We start from the raw sequence: 12,335 nt of genomic DNA, 5'->3' as shown, positions 1-12,335 counted from the left end.
GGCTATCTTAACTTACATTCCTTCTAACAGTGCATGAGTTTCCTTTTTTCTGCATCCTTGGCAACATTTGTTATTTTTTGTCTCCTTGATAATAGGCATTGTAACTGAAATAAGATAATATGGTGGTTTTGATTTACATCTCCCTGATGATTTGTGATGTTTAGCATTTTTTTGTTTACCTGTTGGCCATGAAATGTCTGTTGATGACCTTTGCCCACCTTTAAATGGGATTTTTTTTTTCTTTTTTGGCTGTTGAATTGAGTTCCTTATATATTCTGGATATTAGTCCCTTGTTTGTAAATATTTTTTCCTAGTCTACAGATTGTTTCTTCACTCTATTGATTGTATCATTTGCTGTGCATAAGCTTTTGACCTTAATACAGTCCCATTTGCCATTTTTGCCTTTTTTGCCTGTGCTTTTGAAGTCTTAGCCACAAATCTTTGCCTCAACCAATGTCCTAAAGCATTTCCTGTAAGTTTTCTTCTAGTAGTTTTATAGTTTTGGATCTTACATTATTTAATTCATTGAGTTGATTTTTTTATATGGTGAAAGATAGGGATCTCGTTTCATTATTCCGCATGCTGATATCAAGGCTTTTCAACACTATTTATTGAAGAGCCTGTCATTTCCCCAGTATATATTCTTGGCACTTTGACTGAAAATCAGTTAGTCATAAATACACGAATTTTTTTTCTGGGTTCTCTCTGTTCCATTGGTTTGTATGTCTTTTTTTCATACTAATACCATGTTGTTTTGGTTACTACAGCTTTGTAGTGTATTTTGAAATTGGGTAGTGTGATGCCTCCAGCTTTGTTATTTTTGCTTAATATTGTATTGGCTATTCAGAGTCTTGTGGTTCTCTACAAATTTTAGGGTTGTTTTTTCTATTTCTGAAGATTGTCATTGGTATTTTGATAGTATACTGAATCTATAGATTGCTTTGAGTAATATGGGCATTTTAACAATATTCATGTGATCCATGAGCAAGAGATGTATTTCCATTTGTTTCTATCCTCTTCAGTTTCTTTTATCAGCGTTTTGAGGTTTTCCTTGTACAGGTCTTCCACCTCCCTGGTTAAATTTATTCCAAGTATTGTATTTTTTTTTTTTTTTTTTTTTTGTAGCTGTTGTAAATGGCATTACTTTTTTTTTTCCAGCTAGTTTGTTATTGGTGTATAGAAATGCTACTGATTTTTGTATGTTGATTTTGTATCCTGAATCTTTACTGAATTCTTTTATCGGTTCTAAGAACTTTATGTTGGAGTCTTTAGGTTTTTGTATATGTAAGATCATGTCATCTGCAAAAAGGGACAATTTGACTTCCTCTTTTCCAATTTAGATCCCTTTCTTTCTTTCTTTTGCCTGATTGCTCTGGCTAGGTCTTCTAGTACTATGTTGAATAGGAGTGATGAAAGTGGGCATCCTTGCCTTTTTCCAATTCTTAGAGGAAGTGCCTTCAGTTTTTCCTTATTCGTTGTGATATGGGCTTTGGGTTTGTCATATATGGGCTTTATGATGTTAAGTATGCTTTTTCTATGCTTAATTTCCTGTGAGTTTTTATCATGATGGGATGTTGGATTCTACCAAATGAATTCTCTGCATCTATTGAGATGATCATATGGTTTTTGTCCTTCATTCTGTTGATATGAAGTATCACATTTATTGATTTGTGTATGCTGAACCATCCTTGCATTTCTGGGAAAATTCCACTTGATCATAGTGTATTATCTTTTTGATGTGTTATTGGATTCAGTTTTCCAGTATTTTGTTGAGAATTTTTGCTCCTATGTTCATCTGGGATATTGGCTTATAGTTTGTTGTTGTTGTTGTTGTGTCCTTGTCTAGTTTTGGTATCAGGGTAATGCTGGCCACATAAAACGAGTTAGGAAGAATGTCCTCTTCTTCAATTTTTTTGGACTAGTTTAAGAACAGTTGGTGCTAGTTCTTCTTTATAAATTTGCTAGAATTCACTTGTAAAGTCGTCTCGTAAGCTTTTCTCTGTTGGGAGACTTACCATTACTGATTCAATGTCACTATTCATTCAGGTTTTCTATTTCTTCCTCGTGCAATCATGGTAGATGTGTCCAGGAATTTATTTGTTTCCATCAGGTTTTCCAGTTTGTTAGTGTACAGTTGTTTATAATCATCTCTAATAATCATTTGTATTTCTGTGGTAGCCATTGCAATGGCTACTTTTTTGTTTCTGGTTTTACTTATTTGAATCTTCTCTCTTTCTTGATTAGTGTAGTCAGCAGTTTATCAATTTTATTGTTCAAAATAACCAACTTTTTATCTCATTGATTTTTTTTTTGTATCTTTTTTAAGTTTCCATTTTTTTACTTCTGCTCTGATCTTTACTATTTATTTCCTTCTACTAATGTTGACTTTGGTTTCTTCTTCCTTTCTAGTCCCTTGAGGTGCATTATAAGGTTGTTTGTTTGAAATCCTTCTACTTTTGTGATACATGTGTTTATTGCTATAAAATTCCCTCTTAGCACTGTTTTTGCCATATTACATAGGTTTTGGTAAGTTGTGTTTGAATTTCCATTTTTATTAGATTCAAGAAAAGTTTTTATTTCCTTATTTCTTCACTGACCTAATTGTCACTCAGAAATATATTGTTTTGATTTTCATATATTTGTTCAGTTTCCAAAGTACCTCTTATTATTGATTTCTAGTTTTATTATATGCAGCTTGAGAAAATACTTGCTATGATTTTAATTTTTTCAAATTGTTGAGACTTTTTTGTGGCCTAACATATGGTCTGTCCTGGAGAATGTTCCATGTGTTGAGAAGAATGTGTATTCTGCAGCTGTTGAATAAAATGTTCTGTAAATATCTGTTAGGTCCATTTGGTCTAGAATGCAAATTAAGTTTGACGCTTCTTTGTTGATTTTTCTGTCTAGATGATGTGTCTTAATCTGAAAGTGATGTGTCAAGGTTTCCAACTATGATTGTATGGGGTTCTACCTCTCTCTTAAGCTTCAATAATATTTGTTTTATATATATTTGCTTCAGTGTTGGGTGCATATGTATTTACAAATGTTATATGCCCTTGGTGAACTGATCCCTTCATCATTACATAATGACATTTCTTGTCTCCTTTATATTTTTTTCCAAGTCCATTTTGTCTGATATAACATTAGCTACTCTTACATGCTTTTGGTTTCTGTTTGCATGGTTATTTTTATTCATCCCTTCATCTTTACAGGTGAGTGAGTTTCTTTTTTTTTTTTTTTTGGAGACGGAGTCTTGCTCTGCCCAGGCTGGAGTGCAGTGGCCAGATCTCAGCTCACTGCAAGCTCCGCCTCCCGGGTTCACGCCATTCTCCTGCCTCAGCCTCCCGAGTAGCTGGGACTACAGGCGCCCGCCACCTCGCCCGGCTAGTTTTTTTTTTGTATTTTTTAGTAGAGACGGGGTTTCACCGTGTTAGCCAGGATGGTCTCGATCTCCTGACCTCGTGATCCGCCCGTCTCGGCCTCCCAAAGTGCTGGGATTACAGGCTTGAGCCACCGCACCCGGCGAGTGAGTTTCTTATAGGCAGCATACAGCTGGATCTTGTTTTGTTATCTATTCAGTCAGCCTATATATTTTAATTGGGGACTTTAAATTGTTTTCATTAAAGGTTGTTATGGATAGTCGAGGACTTACTCCTGTCATTTTGTTGATTGTTTTATACATTTTTTCCTTTCTTCCTTTTTCACTGTTTACCTCTATGGATTTTGTGTGTGTGATGATAATATTTGATTCCTTTTTCTTTCTCAGTTGTGTATCTGCCTTACCAGTGAGTTTTATACTTTCATGTGTTTTCATGTTGGAAGTTATCTTTTCACTCCCAGATGTAAGACTCCCTCAAACATTTCTTTTAGGGTTGGTCTAGTGGGGATGAATTCCCTCAGTTTTTACCCGTCTGGGAAAGACTTTATTTCTCCTTTATGCTGTGTATAGTATACTTACTTGTCTAGCAGTTTCTGGGTTTTTTTTCCCAATGCTTTGAGTGTATCTTCCCATTTTCTCCTTGCCTATAAAATAAGGTTTCTGCTAAGAAATCCCTATTAGTCTGATAGGGATACTCTTATATGTATGACTTGATACTTCTCTCTTGCTGTTTTTAGAAATCTCTCTTTATAATTTGACTTTTGTCAGTTTGACTATAATGTGCTTTGGTGAAGACCTTTTTAAGGTTGAATCTTTTTTTTTTTTTTTTGATACAGTTTCACTCTTGTTGCCCAGGCTGGAGTGCAATGGTGCAATCTCTGCTCACTGCAACCTTTGCCTCCCAGGTTCAAGCAATTCTCCTGCCTCAGTCTCCCGAGTAGCTGGGATTACAGGCATGCACCACCATGCCCAGCTAATTCTGCATTTTTAGCACAGATGGGGTTTCTCCATGTTGGTCAGGCTAGTCTCAAACTCCTGATCTCAGGTGATCCGCCCACCTCAGCTTCCCAAAGTGCTGGGAGCTCTCAGATTCCGTCATACTAATGTGAGAAAGAACTCCAACATTCACCTTAAATGCTGCAGAAACCACATTTTGATATATTCCTGATATGTCACAAATGCAAGAATTACTCTATATTTAATGACAACGCAATTTTTAAAAAGATGGAACACCAATGTCTTACCGCCAAGTCTTCACAACTTCTGTCAACTGGAAGCAAGCTCTTCATAAGTTCCACATTCTCACGCAAATGTTTTAATTCAAATGCATGTTGTCTCATACAAGTATCCAAAGATATGGTAAATTCATGGATTAATCTCTCAACTGTATCAGAAGAGTGTGCCTGAGGTGTCAATTTGGTCACAGCAGCAATTAACCAGGTTTTTGTTTCTGAAGACACAGAGTCATTCATAAGTAACCTGTAGAGCTTAGCTATAACTTCCGCTGGCGTTTCCTTATCTAAGAGGTAGGAATATTCCCCTAATACCTGTAAATAAAACAAAGTGATACTTATATAGAAATATCAAGTTATACAGTAGACTATACTCAAATCTAAACAAAGTGCCTACTGCTAGAGTGAATTTAAAGTAGATTAAACATCCTCTCATGGTGAAAAAATTATTAAAGACACAACTGTATATTTTAGGTTCAAAATTATACCAATAATTCAAAATGGTTTTCCCTACCATTGTCATTAACAATATATAAAGCAGGATACCTTTACAAGTTTCTGAACTTCTGGAGTTGGTTGTTGGTTTTTATAAGCACTATCACATCCTGTTATTATTTTCCAGTAAGCATTTAAATGATGATTCTCATGTAATGATGGTGTTTACTACATAGTAAGAGGCACTTAAAGTGTTTCATAAAAATACAGATTTCTAGGCTTTATCCCCAGATATTCTGATTTAGTATGCCTGTGGTCCCCAAGGATATACATTTGAATATGCATCAGCTGATTCTGATGTAGACAGTTAACAGAAGAGACTTTAAGAAACACTTATTGGCCAGGCACGGTGGCTCATGCATGTAATCCCAGCACTTTAGGAGGCCGAGGCGGGTGGATCACCTGAGGAGTTCGAAACCAGCCTGGCCAACATGGTGAAACCCCGTCTCTAGTAAAAATAAAAAAATTAGCCAGATGTGGTGGCACACGCCTATAGTCTCAGCTACTCGGAAGGCTGAGGCAGGAGAATCGCTTGAACCTGGGAGGCAGAAGTTGCAATGAGCTCGGATCACGCCACTGCACTCCAGCCTGGGCAACACAGCAAGACTCCATCTCAAAAAAAAAAAAGAGAAGAAACACTTATCTGTGTCACACATCTAACTTAGGTGACATACAATCCTGTAAGTGAAAGAACTGATAGGGACAGGAGGCAGAGAAATTCTAGGCAGAAAAGGGTGGGGTCCCTGGTGAAGCCCCACCCGCAAGCCAAAAAGCCTGAAACCATGGCCCAAAGTGAGAACTTATATCCATATCCCTATTTTCCCATTCAAATGTTGCCTTTTCCTAAACCACCCATGACCCTGCCCTGCCCTGCCCCATCCTGTGCCTATAAAGACCCCAGACTCAGCCAGCATAGAGGAAGAAGCAGCTGGATGTCGGAGAGAAGCGGCTTTACTTCAGAGGGACAGCTTGACAGCGTAACTTCAAAGAAGAATCCAGCCAGAGATGGCTGGACTTCTGGAGAACATTACCTTTGCCGCCCCAGTCCCCCTGTCAGCTCCCCTTCCTGCTGAGAGCCACTTTCACCGGCAACAAAATCCCCTGCATTTATTATCCTTCAATTCATTCATGTGACCTCATTTTTCCTGGACACCAGACAAGAGCTCAGGAGTGAGTGCAGATACAAAAGGGCCCACTGAGCTGTTAACACTTAAGCTGTCTGCTGATGGCAGAGCTAAAAAAGCAGTGTAACACGCTCACTGGGGCTTCAGGAGTCGCAGGTACTCCCCACTAGATGCTGCCATGGGGCGCACACAGAGTTTTGCTCCTGCCAGAGCCCAAAAGCACTCCCTCTGCCTCCCGCACCCACTCACCTGCATGCTCACCCTCCCGCGAGGGGCTGAGAGCTGCAGGATGAGTAAGTGAAGCACCTGTCTCAAAGCCTACAAAGGGGTCAAGTTTTCTTATTTTAGAATCATTAATAAACTGATAATTCAGGAAGTATGAAATCTTTCTGATATGGTTTGGCTCTGTGCTCCCACCCAAATCTCACTTTGAATTGTAATAATCCCCCACATGTCAAGGGCAGGACCAGGTGAAAATAACTGAATCATGGGGGCAGTTTCCCCTGCTGCTTTTGTGAGAGTAAGTTCTCACGAGACCTGATGGTTTTATGATGGGCTTCCCCCTTCACTCAGCCTCATTCTCTCTCCTGCCACCCTGTAAAGAGGCTTCTGCCATGATTTTAAGTTTCCTGAGGCCTCCCCAGCCATGTGGAACTGTGAGTCAACTAAACCTCTTTTCTTACAAATTACCCAGTCTCGGATATTTCTTCATAGCAGCGTGAGAATGGACTATTACGCTTTCCTAAATGGTGTTTATGGAATAATTTCATGTCTTTGGTATAATATCGGTACCAGCAAGAAAAGGAGGCTGGGTGATAGGCAAGGGAAAATGTATAGCTAGCAAGAAGGAAGAGAAGAAAAGGAAAAATAAATAGGACTAAATGAGTTCAATCCTTAAACAGTATGATTATTTTTAGGTGGTTTTAGAAAAAATGGAAGGTAGCTCCAGAAGAACAGGTAACAAAAGTACCAGTTCAAAAATCAATGGTAATGGATGTCTGCTTCGGGGAAGATGGAGAAGACGTATTTATCCCTATTCTTCCTGCTAAGTATACCTAAAAACCCTTGATATTATATATAAAACATACAGCAGATTATCTGTTGTTTCATTTACCCCAGACTGGATATGGAGAGCCAGAAACCTGGAAATGCAAATGGGCACAGACAAAAAGCCCCAAGAGGAGCCTGCCCTCTAGTCAATAAGCCAAGAGGACAGAAAACTTTCAGACAATAACCCTCCTACTCCAGCCAAATACCACACAGAAAAATCTGCAGCCCCACCCATACCAGCAAAGGCAGAGTAGAGAATCAAGACTTCTACCCTCACCAGGCTACATGAGGTACCGCAAACTCCCCAGCAGGGTGGGAACTGAGAAGGCTGAGTGAGGAGTCAGGACTTTCATCCCCACTGAGCTGTAGAGAGGCCTACTCCCCTGCAGTGTCAGTAGAGACTGGGCAGGGAGCCTGCACTTCACCTCCACCAAGGAGAAATGCAGTGCCCCTGCCTTTCTCTGATGGGAGTGTGTCAGTGGAAACCTGATGGAATCAGGATTTTCCCCACTGTTCAGCAAGCCACCCCCTCACAGTGTCAGTGTAGGCCACAGAACTGAAAAGGTCAATAGCCTTCTCTCAACAATTAATAGGACTAGACCAAGAATCAGCAAGGATATAGAAAAACTCAACAACACCATCACAACAGACTTTACAGAACACACCACACAGAAAAAGCAAAATAGATACTTTTCAAGCAACCCAGAACATATACCAAGATAGACTGTGCCTTGAACTGTAAAACAAACCTCAAATATGAAAGAACTGAAATCATACATAGTATTTTCTCTAATCACAATGAAATCAAACTAGAAATCAGTAACAGAAAGATAACAGAAAATTTTCTAAACACTCAGAAACTAAACAATACTTTTCTGAATAATCCATGACTCAAAGATAAGTCCCAAGGGGGAAAAAAAACCAAAAAACAAACAAACCAAAAAAAAAAAAAACACTGAACTATTGAATGAAAATTCAGTCAAGAGATTTTTCTTTAAGAAAATTGAATTTGTAATTTAATAACTCCCCTAAAAATCTACAAGTCCAAATGGTTTCACTGGAAAATTCTACCAAATTTTTAAAGGAAAATTAACAGCAACTTTATGCAAATTCCTCCAGAAAACAGGAGGGCACATTCCCAAGTCATGTTATGAAACTAGTATTTACTTTGATACCAAAACTGGAATACCACAAAAATGAAAACTACAGACCAATAGCCCTCATGACACTAGATAAAATTCTCAACAAAGTCTCAAGAAATCTACAAGAACACTCCTAGAACTATTAAGTTAGTTCAGCAAGACTGTAGACTACAAGCTCAAAATACAAAATCTATTGTATTTGTATATACAGTTGGCCCTCTGCATCTAAAGGGAATTGGTTTCAGGACTCCCTGTGGATGCCTGAATCCGAAAATAGTACTGAACCCAACTGCCATCAATTGGAAAATGCTTCTGATCATGTCTTACACTCACAAATTTAATGCCTTTTCCATCTTAACTAAGATCTCACCATGCACTGTGACCATAACTTTTGTAGTGTAAGGTATGACAGCAAAACTAACAGGAGTTTTTTTTCCTTCTTCACAATTTCACAGAGACAATTTCCCTTCTTACTGTAGAATTTTACAACCTCAGCATATGTTTCTTTTCTCAATAAGTCAAGAACTTTCACCTTTTCACTTAAAGGAACCATTTTTATAGCTTCTCTTTGGCATATCCAAATTGCCAGCATCACAACTCTTGTGCTGTGGGACCATGATTAAGTAAATAAAGGTTACTACAATATAAGCACTGCAATAATGCTACAGTTCATCTGAAAACCTAGACAGCTACTGAGGGACTAACAGGCAGGTAGTGTATACAGCATGGATACACTGGACAAAGAATGATTCAGGTCCCAGGTGGGGCAGAGCAGGATGAAGTGGGATGGCTCAATATTTCATCATGCTACTCAGGACAACACATAATTTAAAACTTATAAATTGTTGATTTCTGGAATTTTCCATTTAATATTTTCAGACCATGACTGGCCACAGGTAACTAAAACTGCAGAAAGCAAAACAACAGATAAGGGGACCTACTGTACATGACCTGTACGCTGTAGAAAGAAAGAAAAGACAATCTAAATTAAGTGGAGTGACATGCCACATTCATGGACAAAAAAAACTAATGGCCACAAAACCAATAATCAATTCAGGAAGGATCATCAACACTAAAGCCACTGAAGATAAATGAGGAAAAGATATTTGCATAGCCTGATAGAATCACCTGACAAATTAGTTATAAATTACAAAAAGGAAAGATACCTTTACAATGCAAAGATCTGGAGGTCACCTTCTTTTTTTTTCTCCATTTGGTAGAGACTGGGTCTCACTTTGTTGCCCAAGCTGATCTCAAACTCTGGCTTCAAGCAATCCTCCCACCTCCCAAAGCGCTGGGATCACAGGCATGAGCCACCGCACCAGGCCACCATCTTAACCCAAACTTATAAACTTACAATCACCAATAAGTGGACAAACTGACATTATATATATCCTGATATGATACAGTAGGAAATACACAACATTGCCTAGGCAGTATTCTCACTAAAAATGTTTAACCTGAACAAAAATAATCAGATATCCAGAATGTAGGACCTTCTACAAGTGAACAGCAGTCATCCAAAACAAACAAAAAAATCAGTCATAAAAACCAAAAGAAAGTGGGGTTCATTACAAATTTTAAAAGGCTAAAGAGACACAAGTAAAGGCAATTTGTGATCCTCATTTTTTTTTTTTTTTTTGAGATGGAGTCTTGCTCTGTCGCCCAGGCTGGAGTGCAGTGGCACGATCTCGGTTCACTGCAACCTCCACCTCCTGAGTTCAAGTGATTCTCCTGCCTCAGCCTCCCGAGTAGCTGGGACTACAGGTGCATTCCACCACGCCTGGCTAATTTTTTGTATGTTTAGTAGAGACGGGGTGTTACCATGTTGGCCAGAATGGTCTCGATCTCCTGACCTCGTGATTTGCCCGCCTCAGCCTCCCAAAGTGCTGGGATTATAGGCATGAGCCACCGCACCCGGCCTCTTTACACTTCTTAGGTATGATAACAGTTTTATAGTTATGTCGTTCATAGAAGATTCACGCTGAGGTTCTAGGGGTGAAGTGCCACAATGTCTGCAATTCAATTCTAAACAGCTCAGCAAAACAAACTGTATATACGTAGACCTAGATATACCTATAGATGCAGATATAGTAAAACAAATGTAGTTAAAAGTATTTAACTGGGCTGGGTGCGGTGGCTCACACCTGTAATCCCAGCACTTTGGGAAGCTGAGGCGGGTGGATCACCTGAGGTGGAGAGTTCGAGACCAGCCTGGCCAACATGGCAAAACCCCATCTCTGCTAAAAATACAAAAATTAGCCAGGAGTGGTGGCATGCGCCTGTAATCCCAGCGACTCAGGAGGCTGAGATAGGAGAATTGCTTGAACCCAGGAGGCAGAGGTTACAGTGAGCCGAGATCATGCTACTGTACTCCAGCCTGGTGACAGAACAAGACTCTGTTTCAAAAAAAAAAATTTTCTTTAACTGAAAAAGCTAAATAAAAAGTATATTTTAATATCTTAGTCTTTGAACTTTTCTGCAGATGAGAAAAGAAAAAATTTAAGTAAAAATCTGGGGAAAATTTAAGCTAACATGCTGACATTTGGCAATTCTATAAAATATTAAAATGTGCATACCATATCACTTCTCTAAATCTCCCCTAAAGAAACACTCACCTATGTGCACAAGAAAGAATACATAAAGGTGATGAGCTGTATGCAATTACATGTGATTATATTACATAAAATTGTGACCTTTGTCTTGAAAAAAAAATGATCTCCACTACTGGCTTTGATGAAGCAGGCAGCCCTGTTGGTAGGCCACATGGTAAGAAACTGAAAGCAGCTCTAGCAGCTAAGGACAGCTGACAGTTGACAGTATGAAAGTGAAACCCTCAGTCACAAAAACTCAGCCACAAGAAAATGAATTCTGACAACCACACATGAGCTCGAAAGTGGATTATTTACCAGTCAAGCTTCAGATGATTGCAAGGTGCCAACACCTTGACTGCAATTCTGTGAGACCCTAAGCAGAGAATCCAGCTAAGCCATGCCTGGACTCCTGACCCACAGAAACTATGAGATAATGAATTTGTATTGTCTTAAGCCACTAAGTTTGCGGTAACATTGTTATGCAACATAAGAAAACTAATATAGCACAGATAGCCTATCAATGGTAGACTAGATAAAGAAAATGCAGTACATATATACCATGGAATACTATACAGTCATAAAAAGGAATAAGATCATGTCCTTTGCAGAGACATGGATGAAGCTGGGAACCCATTATTCTTAGCAAACTAACACAGGAACAGAAAACCACACCACATGTTCTCACTTATAAGTGGGAGCTGAACAATGACAACACAGGACACAGGGAAGGGAACAACACAGACCAGGGCCTATCAGGGAGGGTGGTGGGGCTGGAGAGCTTTAGGAAAAAGAGCTAATGTGTGCTAGGCTTAATACCTAGGTGATGCGTTGACAGATGCAGCAAACCACCATAGCACACGTTTATCTATGTAACAAACCTACACATTCTGCACATGTACCCTAGAACTTAAAAAATAAAACAAAATAAAAAAGAAGAAGAAAAAAAAGTTAATAATAGAAGTATTCAGCACTGTGCCTGGTACCTAGAAAATGCTTCTTAAAGATGAACCTCTTTCTATTTGGTTAAAATAATTTATAGATTATTTTTAAAAAATAGTTTTTTATTTTTAAAAAAACTAATATGGTAGAGATAAACGAGTATTCAAATATTCAAACACGGATGCACATAAAAAACACAACAAAACACTGTAAACACAAAGAGACAAGTAAAAGACCAGACAAGTGAGATGGCAGAGAGAAAAAACAGAGAAGTAAATAGTTAAGTGATAGATGGTGGCCATTTGAAAAACTAATAGCTGAAGGAGTTAGCTGAGTAGAAGTGAATGGTTTCTGAAGGAAATATGTTAACATTTGGTTTG

The 12,335-nt window shown here is 38.6% G+C and overlaps 1 protein-coding gene across 2 annotated transcripts in view; it reads right to left on the bottom strand.

Moving 5' to 3' along the window:
* AP4E1 (adaptor related protein complex 4 subunit epsilon 1) overlaps positions 1-12,335 on the bottom strand; it is an 89,508-nt gene that overhangs the window by 39,296 nt on the left and 37,877 nt on the right. For both annotated transcript variants that reach the window (XR_013395579.1, XM_015142239.3), the window contains exon 14: positions 4,624-4,926. Coding sequence is in view for 1 of the 2 variants with exons in the window: in XM_015142239.3 (XP_014997725.3) it covers positions 4,624-4,926 (303 nt within the window). In the remaining variant the exon portion in view is untranslated. The remainder of the gene's footprint in view (positions 1-4,623; positions 4,927-12,335) is intronic.

Source organism: Macaca mulatta, chromosome 7 (genome assembly GCF_049350105.2).
Source record: "Macaca mulatta isolate MMU2019108-1 chromosome 7, T2T-MMU8v2.0, whole genome shotgun sequence".
NCBI classification, from domain to species: Eukaryota; Metazoa; Chordata; class Mammalia; order Primates; family Cercopithecidae; genus Macaca; species Macaca mulatta.
Note: the sequence above shows the minus strand (reverse complement) of the source record. Positions and strands in the feature narration are given on the sequence as shown.